The sequence below is a fragment of the Phalacrocorax carbo genome, chromosome 2 (genome assembly GCF_963921805.1).
Source record: "Phalacrocorax carbo chromosome 2, bPhaCar2.1, whole genome shotgun sequence".
Lineage (NCBI taxonomy): Eukaryota > Metazoa > Chordata > Aves > Suliformes > Phalacrocoracidae > Phalacrocorax > Phalacrocorax carbo.
Genome location: NC_087514.1, coordinates 123,461,517 through 123,478,288, shown reverse-complemented (window position 1 = coordinate 123,478,288; position 16,772 = coordinate 123,461,517). Strand labels below are relative to the sequence as shown.

Below are 16,772 nucleotides of genomic sequence, written 5' to 3'. Positions count from 1 at the left end.
AAAAAGTTAACTTTGCATACAGTAAAATGATGCAGCATCCAGCAGTTTTGAAATTTTATGTTTCAAAGTTATTAATTAAACACTATGATGATTAAAAATCACTTTCTGATTCTGCCCAATTATGTGAATGGTCGGTTTCAAAATAAGTATATTCAAAAAGGAATCGGAAGTAAAGACTTACAGTGGACAGCTATTGTCAAATTTTTCTCCTAAATGGGTATGATTAGTGGTTTCACAGTACGGCTACTTAAAAACTTATAACCTGGATAACTTCAAATGTTCTTGGATGAAAATTATCTGAGTAATATCTGTCCACATTAGAGTTCAGCATCTTTTCAAATATGCACATAAAAAGCTAGCTCTCTTTTTTAAGCTGTGAAAGTATTTCCTCTCGTTTGCATCCCTCAAAAGCAACTGAACAGATTTTCCCAAAACTTTCCAGAGTATTTCACTGTGGCTTGAACCCAACTGTGCCTAGGTACGCCCCACAGGAGATTTTGGGGAGGAGAGTTATGAGCAAGGGGCCAGAGAAGGGAAGCTTTAGACTCCGACTGTGGCTCTACAGAAGTCCATGCAGTTGAAAGGGAATTGCTGTAACCTTTGGCCACCGGCCTCTGCCTTGCCCCTTGCCCCTTGCCTGTGCTTTGTACTTCAAAGCTGGTGCTACCTGGCTCCAGGCTCTCTGTGGGAGCTGGCATTCTGCAGGGCTCGCATTGCTCTTGTCATTTGGCAGCGTGGGTTTCTGCTGACACCGGCAAGCAGAAGCTGGGACTAAACACAGCCTATCGTATAGCAGGGAGAGAAATTAGGAGGAGGGGGAGGGGGAAGAAATACTTACTAGCAGTAAGGAATTGGAAAAAGGAGGCAGTGCAGATGAGAAGCTTTAAGTTCAGTCTGTCGTAAGACTGCGTGTCGAAAGACAGAATGACGCAGTGTTGCCCTCACGCAGGATTTCGTCCAAAGGCTTAAAATTGTAGGTGTTTCTCTTAAATTCCTGTCGCTGAGAGTCATATAAACGACTTCAGCATCTGATCTTTCATTTTTAAAAGTGTAAATGGATTCCTCAGAGCTTAAAACAAAAGCATAGTCCTTCATCATGCAAAAAAAAAAAAAAGGAGCAAAGGAAAAAAAAGCCACAGAAACAGCATTTGAAGACCTTTTTTTGACTGATAATTTTAAAGCTGATCTCTTATGATTTGAGTTTTGCAAACAAGACATTACCAACGTTGTCGGTGAGAGTAAAAAGCAGATCAGAGGTAATGAGTAAGTGAGAAGTAAGTGAGGGAGGCTGGAATTAGTGTATAGGAGGAGGTACTGAGAGCATGGAGGGAGGTATTTAACTTTATCCTGAAGATGTGTTGTCACTTATGAGGAGGTAACTGTGTGTGCTGGAAGACCTGGCTTTCCATAGGCCCATAAAGGGTGAGTTCCAGATGTTAAGGTGGGAGAAGATAAAGAAGTAACAATCAAAGTGGAGCCAAAGTAGTGGTGCTGTTTTACTGAATGAAAGGGAGAATATTTAGAGGGAGATTTCTGAGGATCAGTGATGATGCTACTTTGGAGGCAGAAGTGTCAGCAGCACCGGGAAATAGAGAACGACCAGGGAGTTTAAGGATGCATTTGTGAAGAGGGGAAATGCTTGGTTCTTCCTTATTCAAGGGTTTAATTGAAGGCAGTTGAAAAGGTGCTATAAATTTAGCTTGAACAAATCCATCATCTGGGACGATAGTGCAGGCTTAGATATTATGAGGATCATTCCTACTTTCAGTCAGAAGAATGACCTGTCACATCCGACACCTTACACAGGAAATCACTTTATAATTGGATATCTCAGATGAAACTGGAAATCCCAAAAGTGCCCCAAAGACTTTGTGTGATATCTGTAAAATATTCCAGTGCCTGTGGTGATAAATTTCCCTTGAAAGGCTTCCCTGGAAGGGGCTTACAGCATCACTACAGGGTGCTGGGAAGGTCTGTGGAAGAATGTATCTCCGAGACCTTCACATTTCCATCTGGCATTGCAACCTGGACCAAATTTTGGTAGACTCGGGACATCCCTAAGAAAATTGCCAGGCGTGGAGCTGCACTTCCAGGGAGGAGCGAACTCCAGAGAGGGACAGGTGGGGCAGGATCCCGGGAGAAATATCAGTGGGACTCCATAACATGAAAATGGGTATGAAGCCCTTAAAGGTGAAGAGGGAGGAACAAGGAAAGTTAGGAACCATTGGATAATTTGGCTGAGCAATTTTCATAATCCAAGCCTGAGGTACTGTGACTTTAATTGAAGAACTCCTTGGGACATGGAAAAGGCGGCAAGGAGGCATTGAGATATACCGAGGGGAGGGGCTTACTGATACCACTGAATCAATGAGGTAAAAATTGCATTTTGTAACCCCACAGTAAAATACCATTCAAGTATTATTTAAGTGTCCTCCCTACAGAGATAGAAACATTAATAATACCATACATACTTGTACCATACTCAGCTGAACAGTGGAGCAAGCATTTTATAGGTCCTTTTAAATGATAAAGTGCAAAGAAAGAGTTAGAAACCACTAACTTTTTTATTTTGTTTGCTCTCTTGTAACTTAAAACGACCTTGCAAGATTCAACCCCCGAGCGACATTTTACAACAAAGTCATAAGCCTCTGAAAACAGAAATTTATGATGGAAATGCTGACAGTCAGACAGTCAAGTATTGCACCGCTGGCGGGCACCAGTATAATACTTAACCTGAGACTGTGAAGACAGTAGCATAAATCAGCCTGGGTCTAGGTGGAAATGACTGTGTGTTCATACTATTCTTTTCCAGTAACATGAGAAAATTTGTCCAACACAAACTGTCATAAAAGAATGTTATGATGCTGTTCCCAGAAAATGACCAAAGTCAAGACATTCTCAATTAGCTGCCTCTGTCATCTCGGAGCAAGAGGATATAGGAGGAGATACTTCCATCCCTTTGTGACAGAGCTGGGGTCTCTATAGTGGGACATTTACCCATTTTGTTGTTGGGAGTTTGGGCTTCGTCCTTGTCTGTTCCCTGCCTTGTTCTTCTGGAAGAGCTTTCAATGGGATGCTTTTCTCTGCCTGCGTATGTTTTTTATTAAACTTATCTCCTGCTTGTCTGTGCTTTATATGTCTTAGATTTAGTCTTTGGAAACAGTATTCAACTCGGAAACTGAAAGGGAGCAACAGAAAATGGGATACAAGATTTTGAGCCCTTACAGGATCATTATTCTATTTATAGAACTTTTGCATGGATTTCAGTAGACTTGGATGTGCTCCAGTTTCCATTGCAGCAAAACGAGAGTGCCAGGCCTCTAAATTGTATGTTCTTTTCCTCAAAAGAAGCTGTGCGTCTTTCAGGGTTTTTCAGGATAACATAGGTGTCATTTAGTTATATTGGATTTCTTCTGAAACAGAAAGGTTTCTCTATGGAGAGCACTGTAGCTCTGTGCAGAGATACTCAGGCAGCTCAAAACAGTCACCTTGGCATAATGGGTCATGCTGCGAGGTATAGTATGGACCATATCCCCAGAGAAGAAGAGCCTATCCTGTCCTCACTGGATTGGTTTCTGCAGATTTTGTATATTCATCAGAGATAGTAAACAGCCTCCTGTTGTTCATGCAAACAGGACTGAACATGAAGAATATACAGGCAAGACGTGCTGGGAAAAGATATAATTTATGAGCATGAGGAGAACTTGTCAAAATTAGTATCTCTTCCTAGGCTGTAAATGACAAAGGAAACAGTTTTTCCAGCATAAAATCAATTCAAACCAAAAAGCACAAACATCTTGAAGCAAACGCTTAGCAGCTGAAAAGCAGGGGACATAAGATACCTAAGTCACAGAGTCATAGGTTGGAAGGGACCTCAGGGATCATCTAGTGCAACCTTTCTCAGTTACAAGAGAGAAGAAAATCACAGGTTGCAGATGTATCAGGGTCTTAGAATGTTTGGAATTAAATTAGCAAAATAAATTAAAGAAATTACTGAACATGTTGCTGTAGAAGGATGGAGAGTAGAACATAAAGAGGTGCTAAGAAACCTCATACTTATCAAACCTGTCTTGTAGCTTTACAGTATTTAAGACCTGAAGATCATCTTCTCTGACCTCTTTCATTTCACAAGCAGTTGAAGTATGCCAGTTATCTAATATTGAGATAATACTTGTCTTTTACTAAAATACAACTTTCAGAAGTGATTTGAAGACATCAGCCGGGAAAAAAAAAAAAAAAGCTACTGCTTTTCTACTTGCTTACAGTTAAATGTTTCTGCCTAATTTCTCTTTCAAATTTGTGTGGTTCTTGTCACAACTTTGGTGTGCATTCTAACAATGGCCTCAGTTCTTTGGACTCCTCCTCTGTATCATATTGCTACTACCTACCTACTTCCATCTTTGCAAAATGCTTTAAATAGTAAAGAAAGATTTTCCCCCCAAGATTTATTATTCCACCTCTTCTAAATATAAGAAAACAACAGTATTCTTACTTAATATGGTAGGAACAATTTAATATTTCAATATTTACTCTGGATATTAAAAAATACAGTCCCAATTCTCATTTACATTATTATTATTAAGCATAGTGACTATAGGGTATATGTAAACCAAACCCACATTTTACCACTAACTGGTAATTACAAGGTACTGAATATTTCTCATGTAATAATTATGTAATCATCATATTATTCCTTGTATATAAATTTTATTAAGTTGTTTCTTGACACTGCATCAATCTTTATAATAAGCATGTGTAAGTGCTTTAGCTTTAAAAGAAATTCCTTTTCCTTTTTTTTTTCATGGTAAATGTTCCCTATTACTTATAACAACACATAATGACTACTTTGGAGCCACTATGGTCTGTGGAGAGACTAATACACATTTTTTTAAATGATCTAAAATAAATGTTTAATAGCAAGACATGAACGTCAAATTATTTGGTTGTGATACTTGCTTAAGCACCCACAATTTTTTGTTCTTTTACTAATCATATTGAAATATCTTAAATTTGCAAACTATGGGTAGGAAAAAAAATGTCTTCCTTTTCAGATTTTTTTAAATTAACTTATTTTCCAATTGGATAAAATATAGACAGTCTAGTTACTCATACTTTGTTTGGGAACTTTATAACTTAGTTTCCAGAACCTGGAGATGTATAGGCACAGGTGAAAATAAATTCTCATAGTTTTGTTAGTTTCTTTGTTTTAGATCATTACCTATAATCATAGAATCATTTAGGTTGGAAAAGACCTTTAGCATTATCAAGTCCAACCGTTAACCTAACACTGCCAAGTCCAACCCAACACCATGTCCCTAAGCGCCATATCTACACGTTGTTTAAATGTCTCAAGGGGTGGTGACTCAACCACTTCCCTGGGCACCCTGGTCCAATGCTTGACAACCCTTCTGGTGAAGAAATTTTTGCTAATATCCAATATAAACCTCCCCTGGTGCAACTTGAGGCCATTTTCTCTAATTCATTTCCTTGCTACTTGGGAGAAGAGACCAACACCCACCTCGCTACAACCTCCTCTCCGGTAGTTGTAGAGGGCAATAAGGTCTCCCCTCAGCCTCCTCTTCTCCTCACTAAACAACCCCAGTTCCCTCAACCTCTCCTCACAAGTCTTGTGCTCCAGACCCTTCACCAGCTTCGTTGCCCTTCTCTGGACACCCTCCAGCACCTCAAAGTCTTTCTTGTACTGAGGGGCCCAAAACTGAACACAGTATTTGAGGTGTGGCCTCACCAGCACCGAGTACAGGGGCACGATCACTTCCCTACTCCTGCTGGACTATGCTATTTCTGTTATGGTACCTTTTAAAATATCATAAGAATCTGGCCTATGGCTTTGGTAATTTTTGTTTTTCCTGGCTCAAAATAATACTCAGATGTATTTTAGTTATCTCCAAATTGTATTTAAACAGAAACTATTATCTAAGATTCTCTTAGGAAAAGCACCAAAAACATACTGTTCAAGGGAATTTGAAAATGATACTTCGTGAATGATCTGATCAGAAGCAAATCTCTATTACCATGTGAAGCTGATGTTCTCCTGTTTGCAGCAGGAGAGCTGAATATCTATATATTTCAATTTAAGGTTTTGAAGCATCTAAGATCTTTCTCTTTTCTCCGGAATATTATAATTTGCCACATTTTTTATTCTATCAATTATGAAAAAAAGCCCAACACTAATAAAATGGATTTGAGTGCTCTTCCCCCAAGTTTACCTGTGCTCCGATGACATTCTTTTGTAGAAAACCTGTCCCCTAGAGGCAAACTTTTAGCATATAACATTTCTGTTAATTATATTTTTATTAAAACCAGTCTCAACCAACATTTTGAAATATTTCCGTCTCAGATGAAAAGAACAAATTAATGACAGAAAATATATTTTGTCCATCTCCCCTGAGTTTCCAAACCCATTTTACAACAGAGGAATGCCACAGCTTTTTGGAGAAAAAGCAGGTAGAATTTATTAGCGTGGACCTAAGAAAAGTATATTATTATTGGGCCTCTTCCCGGGTATGGCTAGTCTTTGTGGCTAAAACAAATAGGAAGAGAAAGAGGAATGTTGGAATTGATGTTTGCAGATAGGTTCAGTTTATGGATAGGCGCTCACCATAGGAATTGCCACCCAAGTGGTCAAAGTTGATCAGATTTTTAACTAAACTAAAACCGGGGTCTTGTGGTGGCAAGTATCAGACAATCTTAGTAATATATCTGGTTGCTCTGTAACCCTAATTCTCAGTCAGTCTGTAAGCTAACCAGCCTGAAGAACACAATTTGAAAGGGTTATTTCTAAAAAAACAGGTATTGTGGACAAGTGAAATGATAAGTCATACCTATGTGCCCGGGGATAGATGCAGGTCTGATTAGTTAGTGGCTGCTGGGCCTGCCTCGGCATGGCTGGGAGGATGGTCTACCCCGCAGGCACACGTTGCAGAAAGCACGTGGGGACTCAGGTAGGGAAGATGAGGGATGGATGCAGTTGTTACTCAGCAACACATCTGAAGGGAACACGTATAGATGGCTTTGTCTATTGTGCTGCCTTTTCAAACTGAGTCGATAATGCCAGTGTCGGTTTCAAGCGAAGCGTGTGCCAGATTACAGATAGCTAGCAATGGCATTTGAGAGCCGTTAATTGTGAAACTTGAGAAGAAAATGTGCACATTCTTTTTCAGAGTGCTATTCGAATGATGGCCTTTTTATCCCAGAACACTGTGGGTTTCACTTTTATTCTCTTCCCACATAAAATGCATGAAGTGCACTGAGTCTCTTTCACTTGGCAGCTTATATATTGCATTCTTTGCAGGAACTGCTTTGGCTTGTTAAAATGTACCCCATGTATTAAAATGAAATTGTCACTGCTGTGTGGTGCAACATAACATGGTTTGACACTAAGCGCCTGCAGCTACAGAAAACAGACTTTTATTGCATTTATTCTTTCAGAGACAAGAGTCTCTAAAGGCTCAGTGCAGACATTCGCTTAGTTAAATCTGAATGAAGCCAAAGTGAACAATCTAAGTTGCTGTCTTTGTGCTTGTAGAAATGGCCCAGCCCACATGAATTGCAGTGATACAGCCTGGAAGGAACAATTTTAAATTATTTTACCTGAAACAAACTGATAAAAGACTTTGACATGCACAGAGAATTACTCAGGCAATCAGGGTTTGGTGGTTTTTTCCCTTTTTTTTTTTTTTTTTTTTTTTTTTTTTTGTGGTGATGGTGGGGTTGTCTTTAAACTCTGGCAAACTTGTGCCCCGGGAGATAAACTGCTTCTCCAGACTCTATGTGACCCACATGGAATGCATGTTACTCTTTCCCAAAACCGTGTGACAGGAAGGGTGGTAGATAAATTCCTTTTAAAAGATCCAGACTGGTGAGAAGTAAGTAATATTTATGTCAGTGGAGTTATTTTGTGGAGGGTACCTGGAGGTAAGCACTGGTGTATTGAAGGAGCATTGAACATGGTTTTAAAACACAATTTTTCTGAGAAAAACAAACAGTGCGATTTTTCTTTTTGCTTGCTTATTAGCTTTCCATTTCTCTCTTTCCTCTCTTCGAAGTTTCTGTACGCACTCTGTAGCAAAGTCAACTGTTCTCTAGACTAGCGTGCAGTTGATTTACAAGACTTGAAAGAACGGTGAATTCCCAGATGTGGTATAACCATGATATGGGATTTGACTAGTAGCTTTGTCTTCTTTACAGTTCCTTCAATAATATATGTACCAGTTCATGTCTCAATGCTTAAAGTTAGCTTGAGGTCATATGAGAAGAATATTAAGGCATTTCACCTACCAGTATTACATGTAAATTACTGTCTTCTCCCAGAATTTGGCTTTAAGTTGTAATAGGTATATATGCATTGTCTTTGGTTTTGCTATACGATCTGTCTATGCAGGTTTTTTTTTAACATTGTAATCCTTAATAATCATCGCTGTTTCTCTGGGTTCTTATCCAAATCCTGTATGGTTTTTTTTCATGCCATTTGAAGTTATTTTGGGTGCACAAGGAACCTAGAAACCCGTCCTTTGCCTTTCCAAGCAGCATGTGAGAGCATAAAGAATGTCCTTGTTCAGGGTGATCCCCGGAGCCAAAAGGGGACTGTTCATTGACACTGCTGCAGCCTACACACAGCCGGGAGCGCAGCTGCAGGCTTTGAGGGTGGCAGGTCCTCCCTGCAAGCCACACCGTACCATAATGAGCTCAACCAGTTTCTCTGCAGAAATCAGCAAGAACATCTTTGAAGATTTCTCTCAGCATCTGTGCTTCTCCCTTTTTTATCCTTTTGCTTTTTGTTTTTGCTGACTGAGCATTTTCATAACAGCCTAGTAACATGCATTGCCTTTTCCCCCATCCCACCCTCTTCTCTTTTCCAGAATGGAGTCTACAGAAAAATGTGAAGTAGTAATTCAACATTTTAATGGCAAATATCTGAAAACCCCACCCGGACTACCAGGTAAGTTTAGCCATAATTACAAAATTTAAAATTCACTGAAGAGTTTAGAATACAGAAATGCTGGAATTTCTGTTGAGAGCGGCTTGTATTACGGGCCCTGCTAAGAGGGCGTGCACCTTCCCTGGTTGAAGCCTATCATTTATGCCCTGTAACAACTTTTTCCTTGCCCAGGTTAGTATTATTCAAGCACTTATGTTTGACAGTAGTGAATTTAAGTTTGTATAAAAATCATGCTGTCTTACTGCAGTTTTTTCCTTTTTAATGCATATATTGTGTGTAATTTTTTCTGGTTAGGGCAAAGGCCACATAAGTAAATGCCAGTGCTTTTCTAACAGCCAAGGAATATAACTACATCAGCAACAGCATTGTAGGTTAAAAAATAGCTGGGATTTCAGGTTGTAATAGCTTAGTATTCTTTACAGTTACTAGGTAGTGTAATTAGTGTTACTAGTATTAACAGCAGCAGCTGTTAATACTGAGGGTATTTAAAATATAGTGTGATTTATACCATTTGTACTTGCCGTAATTTAACGTAATCCCACCTTTTTCTAATGACACCCATGGAATACATTCAGTGGTGTGCCTGTGCCACATTGAAAGCCCAGTTCCAGCGAGTATCTTGCTTTTGAAATCTTCAGCTGTCATCTATGTGGTCATCAGCTGTGCAAAGTTTAGTGATCAGTTGCCTGATCCTTAGTGCTTGACAAGACCTCCCTGAGGCCACAAATCTGCAGAGATTTCTCCCTCAGGTAGTCTAAAGAGCTACCTTCAATGAGCAGGAAATCCTTGCAAGAATTGTGTCTAAGTTATTCTCTTTTTCTTTTCTTTCTTTTTAACTTCCATTAAACTATCTCCTTTTTTGGTTACTTTCATTAAATTCATCCTTATTCATTGCCTGGTTCTTTATGCAGAAGATGCACTAAATACTCTAATTAAAAGAGAGCCATCTGCACAGCCACTGTGTACAGTAATTGAATGCTGCAGTGTACACATAAATTTTAGTCAGATCACCTTCATGAAAGAGTATAAAACTTTTAGTACAAGCTGGAAGGCTCCATTTTATGGATTTCTTTTTCAAAAGTAGTCACTGACAATTTTTCTCAACACACACTGGTGAAGTACAACATCAACTTTTTGAAGTACAACGGGCAAGGGCTGCGTAGAACAATGGGCAAAGCAACATAGGCAGAGACCTTAAACCTTTGGCATGTCTTTCTGTTTGCATACATTGAGTCCAAGTAGTAATCTATTTAATATCATAGCAACACCCAATGGAAAGAGTGTGAATAGCAAGGAACCAGTAAGTGCAGTTTCGTCATTATAACCCTGTGTGCTCCACGGTCACATTCCCAGTTGTCTCAGAGATGACACATCTTTTGAGCCAGAAGTAAAGCAGAATATTCTTACAGTACCTGCTTGAGACAAAGAGGCTACGTGAAATGAAGGCTAGTAGTTGAAAATAATTTTCTGTTTAAAAAAAAAACAACAACAACAAAAAAACTTTTAAATTAGTCAGGAATATAGGGGGTGTTCAATGTGAACAATGTGGGACACCAAAATAGGAGTCTTGATAAGATAGTATGATAACTAACTTTTGTTCCAAGAGTTACACTGAAATTGGATTTTAATGGTTATAACTTTTGCTGCTTTCTCAATATAAGGATGTGAATCAGCTTAGTTTCCTGAAGAAGGTGTCCATGTGGGAAAATTGTCTACTATGTTTATCTTGTGATTGTTGTGATCAGATGGCATTTAGTTGCAAGGATGAGCTGGGAAGTGACTTTTTTAAAAGTTCTCATTTACCTGAGTACCATTCAGGTGCAGATAAAGCACAATGCATCTTGGGGCAAAGCCACTGGACCAGTAACTGACCTCATTCAACTATGCACTAGATATCTGTAAGATCCCATTTTGTCCTCCGTTTTTGGAGGACAGATTTTGTAGCTCCAAACACAGATAATTAGACATTATCATAGGGTATTTGATCCACATAGAAGAGAATATTTGTGTCTCCTTGTTAGAGTAGGGCACTCTTCATATCCATATTTAAAAGATTTTTTGTATTCATTCCTCCTCTTCTTAAGAAGCGGGAGGACAAACATGATCACTTGAGCAGCTGGATCGATTCAAGTGATACTGGCCACTCATATTAATTTTCCTTTGATCCAGTGCAGAAAACACTCAATTCTAGTGTTTTTTCTTGACATTGTTTCCTGTTAAAGCTTCTATTCAGTTTATACGTCTGTGCTATGAACCTCTATTTAGGCCTCTCAGCAAAGATAGAAGCATCTTGCTTTATCCTCTTCCTGGCAGTTGCTTATCTTCCTGCATGGAGAAGGAAGGAAAATCGAGTCTCCTGGTGTACTTGGAAAATCACAATCAGAGTCTGAGAATTATCCTCCCAGCATCTCAGTAATTGGCATAGAAAGAAAATAATCTCTCGTTATTGCTGTGACCTCTTTATGGATTTCAGTTAAAAAATGAGGAACCAGAGAACATTAGCGGAAGTATGCAACATTATCTGTTATTAACCTCTACTGCTCAAAGACATGATCTTACTGTGAGAGAAAATTAATCAATCCTTTTAGGGTTAAATTAAATCGATTTAGGTTTTTCAGCTGGATTTCTTTCAGGCATAGCAGTGAACTGGGAGGGGTTTACATTTTTGACCACATCTCCTCTCACCCAAGCTCTGGTATTCTAGCTCAGACTTGCCAGTTGATAGAAGGTTGCATGAGGCCCACCAAGAAAGAAATCAGCAGGCCGTTTTGTACTACCCTGGTTCCTGAGGCAGCAGGATTATGGACCAGACAAACCATTTTGGCAGCTAGCTTCCATCCATGCAGTCTTCCCCAGTTGTGTTCCCTAAGATGTGATCCTCGTCACGCAATGAGATGTATGTGTGTAGGAATACCATTTCTGTAGGATAAAGTGTTCACATATTGGGGGGGCAGTTATGCCTGGTTACCGAGTCACTATGGAAGAAGGACTGAAGTAGGTAGCTTTTGTGTGATGCTGAACAGCCCATCAGAAAGACTGGGCACCATGGCTCTGGCTTTCACAATGAATAAACCATGGACCATGACTTAGTTATATCCTCCCGAAGAGTTATTTCAAGCATTCATTTTTAATACAGAGCTCTTTCCCAGCTAGAGTTTCCCTGGCAAATAAGATGTAAATTTAATTGGATGTATTTTGTTGTTGCTGTTCTTGTTGGAAATAAGATAGAAATTACAGAAGAGTCACTGCTGTTTACCTGGATGTTTGAGCCCAGCCAGGAGTCACACATCTGTGCTAACCCAGGCCAACAATACAGAGGAAAGGGTAAAGCAGTGTTGCGTCTACAAGGACAGGAGGGCATACAGGGCACTCTGGAGGCTCTGTATTCTCTATGTTCCCAAGGCAAAAATATATAATTTTTTGTTTGACTTTCTGACTTCAACTACTGTTTGTTGTCTCTTAAAAATTGTAGGGCTGAGCACTTGTATCTCCAGACCACTCTGTTTCAACCTAGTAACAATGTAAAGGTTATTTTCTGGCACTTGAAACATTTTGCTGGTCAGATGCATAATGCCTAGGAAAATTGAGCAGTATTGTGTCTAGTGAATTGCATTAGTGGATTATTCTCATTAAGGGTGCTTCTCTGTTCAACTCCTTGGCTTTGTTCCGTTCCAAAGAGAATTACTGCACTGTCCTGCTTGCTCACCTAAAAAGCATTTCATGAAGTTCAGTCTTAGATACACAGTGCAAAAGAATTGGTTGTCCCATAAATAATTAGTTAATACCTTGCATTTCTTCCAGACTGAGAAAGTACAGTTGTCTCCAGAAATCTGCAAACTCTCCGTGCTTGGCAGATTCCATGTGAACTTCATAAATATTCTGAGTAGCTTTGAGTGATTTTTTTTTTTTAGTGGGTTTTTTGTGTTTGTTTTCATTTTCCCTTTATCAGCACTGCTTTTCTGAGATAAATAGACCAGGGCCTACTGGGTATATTTTCCTCCTGTAGGGAGTGCACTCCACATGAAACTAATTGTATAAGCCCCGTATTGCCACTCTGAAAGAGAAGTCACTAAACGCATGCATCAGACTATACTACTGTACGTCTCCATCAAGATGGGAAGGGCACTATTAATGATGAAGATAGCTCACCCTCAGTCTTTTGGCGCTGCATCTCTTTTTGTTTGGTGAATAAGCGACTTTTTATATAATCCTGCTAATCTATCATATTTTACAACCACTGAATTCAAGTAAAAAAACCTAGCTTTTCTGTCAGTAACAAATTGATTTCTCTTTGGATGGGCAAGCTTAGGGTACAAGAGTTTTTGTTCAGCTACCAGTATCCTTGGATGTCTTTAAAAAACTTAATTTTCTCTTGTTGAATAAATGCAAAGACTTAACAGTTCTTACTTTTTCTCTCCAGAACTTCACAGGAACATACCTCAATTGCACTTATTATCCTCTTCCATTACATCCATTATGTTCCCTCACAGCATTTTCTAGTCATTATAGTACTTCCTAAATTTTGTTTGCTTTGTAAATACTTGTGGTCGTCAGAGCACATTGGGCCAATTCCTATCTCAGAGAAAATTTCAAGAAAGTGAGACAGATGAATGCTACAATGCACAGCCAGGAATCTTCCTCTTTCATAGTAGCTCTCTGTGGCTTTTATTGCTAATTTTAATGCCCAGTTAGAAATCTGAAAAAAAGAAAGAAGAGGGAAATAGTATTCTTGTGTAGGTTAAGAACCCCACAAGTAACAAGCGACTGTGGCATTTTTGGGCTGACTTTTATTCGGGCAGAAACTCTTAAACCAAAAGAAATTATCTGCAACAATATGTATATACCTTCAAATGCCTCATATCTTGCTTTAATCATTATTGGCCATGTACATTTCTCTTGAAAAAGGCCCAAGCACTGCATTTTCACAGACTCATTTCACCGGAATGAATGGATTTTTTCTGCCTTTCTCCTTAGTTTCAATATTTCTCTTAGGTCATCTCTTAGATTCTCCAACCATGGAGAGTAAATTCAAATACTTAATCTTTGCTTTAGAGAAGTAGACTTGGAACATGGAATAATGTATTTAAAGCAACGTGTTTTCTAGGATATTGTGGCTAAAATGGTCACGAGAAAACAGCATTCCTGTTGAGGGTTAGGTGTACAGTGGATAGTAACAACGTTGTACGCTGTTTTTCTTTTGCTCTCTATGGGCAAACAAATGATAACTTGTTTGTCATTAGTGATGCTGTAAATTGTTTTTCTGAATTAATAAACTTAAAATGTTTTGTTTGATAAATTTTTAGCCCCTTTCTCTCAGTTTGGTGCTTTACTTTTTATTTCATTATCTCTTCATTTATATGCATAAAACACTGAAAAACTCTTCCATAACTATTTTCTTGGGGAGTTTACCTTGCTTTATCAAGGTAAGTAACACATTATTATAAAAATCCATGTCTTTCTCTCTTGGTCTCTTTATGTATGTATATGTATTTGACATTTTAAAGAAGCCAAGACAGCAGTCGAAGGTGGAAGCTAGATATTGGTTTGTAGTTAGCTTAAAATATTTGTTGAGTGCTACAGAGAACTTAAACAGAATAAAGGGCGTTCTGTCAGGTTTGGTAGTGGTAATACCAGTACTACTGGTGGAGCTAGTTAAAAGGGTTTTTTTCTTTTACAAATTGTTATCCTCAGAAATTACCTTTATTCAGAAAACCAAAATTCCCTCACTTGTATCCTCAGTTCCTTTAATGTATATGATGTCAATGTTATCTGAATCTTTTATATTGTCTACCTTCTAAGAATTCAGTTTTGTATTTTCATTGTTATCTGCTGACTGCAGTATATAAATCCTTCCCTACTGTATCAGAAAATACAATCCATGTAAAGACCTTTGTGAAAAAAACCTATTTAACAAATTTTCTATTTCTTTATCCTGTTTCCAATTCCTGGCTGTCGTTTTTTATAGAGTCACTGTTATCTTTTGCTTTCTGTGTTCCATGAATGCGCGTCCTTAGCTCCTTCTTAGCAGAAATTTCTTTTACATATCAAACCCTCTAAACATCCTTTTAACTTCTGTCAGTTCCCAGTCTTCATCTTTGACAGACAGTTAAAATCTTTAATTCCTTCTGTTATTGTCATGCCTGAGTCCTGGTGATGACCATGAGGCCAATGTAACTCCTCCTGCTTTGGACCCCAGGTGCTTCCCGCAGCCTCAGCAATGTGCAGGCGGCAGTCCCCAGCTCAGGTCTCTCTGACAAACTGCTCAGTGCAGAATGGGCTCTGTGGACCTGTTGCCTGGGTCGTGTTGGATGTTAAGAGGCGCCTCGGTGGTATACGCAGCTGTCAGAGAGTGTCCCTTGGCAGACAGAGTTTCATTTTTCAGACATCACAAAATGGTTAAGATCACATAGACTTTGCAGGAGAAGGCCATAAAGGTGGACTTCCTAAGCGAGAAACTACTACTAGAAACTACTACTACTATTGAATTAGTAGAAAATACAAAACCTTTTGCTTAAAAAGCAGTTCCCCAGTTAGGTCTCTGTGGCTTTGTTTTGTGTCTCATACAGGTGTCTGTGCTGAGGTCAACCTCGTCAGTGCTGCATGTTCTGCTCTCCCTTTTAGAGCCACGCTGTCACAGACCACAGCGGTCTCCTGGCGGAGGCTCCTGGCTTTGCCCTCCTTCTGGTACTCAGCCAAGTATTGCTTCTAGCTAATCCAGCCTGTACTAACTTGTCAGCCATAGATCTCCAATAAACTGTGTTTTCAAGTAAAATCAAGTGTTTCTTGGACTGCCTCCTTCCTTTCAAAGACAGCCTTCAAAAGTCAGATGATACTTGTATTGCTTCCAGACATTCTTGAGAGTTTCAAGTGTATGTCATTTTTGATCACTGAACAGTACAGGTTTCTCCATCTTTAGCTCCTTTTCTTCTTCTCCAGAATTATGTTTATGTAACCTTCAGTTGTCCTTGCTGTGCTGACATTTGTGTAGATGCGACACATTCCATGTCTTCCTGGAAAGATCCATTCCAAATTTCCTAGATTTCTAGGAATTTGAAGACTGTATATTCTTTAAAGATAAGGGATACTTTCTAGGAAAAAAAAAAGTCCCGCTGTCTACTCAAGACTTGATCTCATTTCCATTTAGCTCAAACAAAGACTCACTTTAACTAGCAAGATATGGAATGAGATGTTTACCCAGTAAACCCCAATAGCTGATATGCACTGATTTCTTGGAGGAACATGAGTTGGATTAGTTTGTATTTCAGATATTGGGAGGTGTGTATCTGCTAAATCATGTAGTTTGGGCTCTTCAGGGAATTTGTGTGAGAGAAGACAGCGTGCTGACATTGTCTAATGCCTGCTTTTCCAGAAATATATAAAGATGTTCATGGAGGGGAAGGTCTTAAAGATCTAATGTTCTAAATATTTGTGTCTGTTTTATTTGAGCTTGCACTGCTCTATAAGTTCTTAGGAAAAGAACCATGTCTTTTTGTATTTTAAATAGCCGTATTATGAAATACTGATTCTTGTAATCTGGCTTTACAATTAATGGAAATTCTTTCACAGATTTTTTTATTACTTTGTAACTGGAAGTAATAGAAAACAAGTAAGATCAGTTTGTTTGTGGTATTGCAGTAATTCAGGTCATGATGTATAAAATCAGCATTACTGCAGTTTGGATTAAGATCTTTCACTTGGTTTATAAGATTGAAGTTAGAGAACAATATGGCATATAAATGAGAAAAGATCATTCCTTGTTTCTTTCTGTCGCAGTATCACCTGTCATCTCTTTCCTAAGATTTCCAGAAGCCTG

General features: G+C 38.8%; 1 protein-coding gene across 12 annotated transcripts in view; it reads left to right on the top strand.

Annotated features, from left to right (window-relative positions):
• RBMS3 (RNA binding motif single stranded interacting protein 3) overlaps positions 1–16,772 on the top strand; it is a 724,789-nt gene that overhangs the window by 568,963 nt on the left and 139,054 nt on the right. For all 12 annotated transcript variants that reach the window (XM_064444222.1, XM_064444223.1, XM_064444221.1 and 9 more), the window contains one exon: positions 8,880–8,959. In XM_064444222.1, the coding sequence (XP_064300292.1) occupies positions 8,880–8,959 (80 nt within the window). The remainder of the gene's footprint in view (positions 1–8,879; positions 8,960–16,772) is intronic.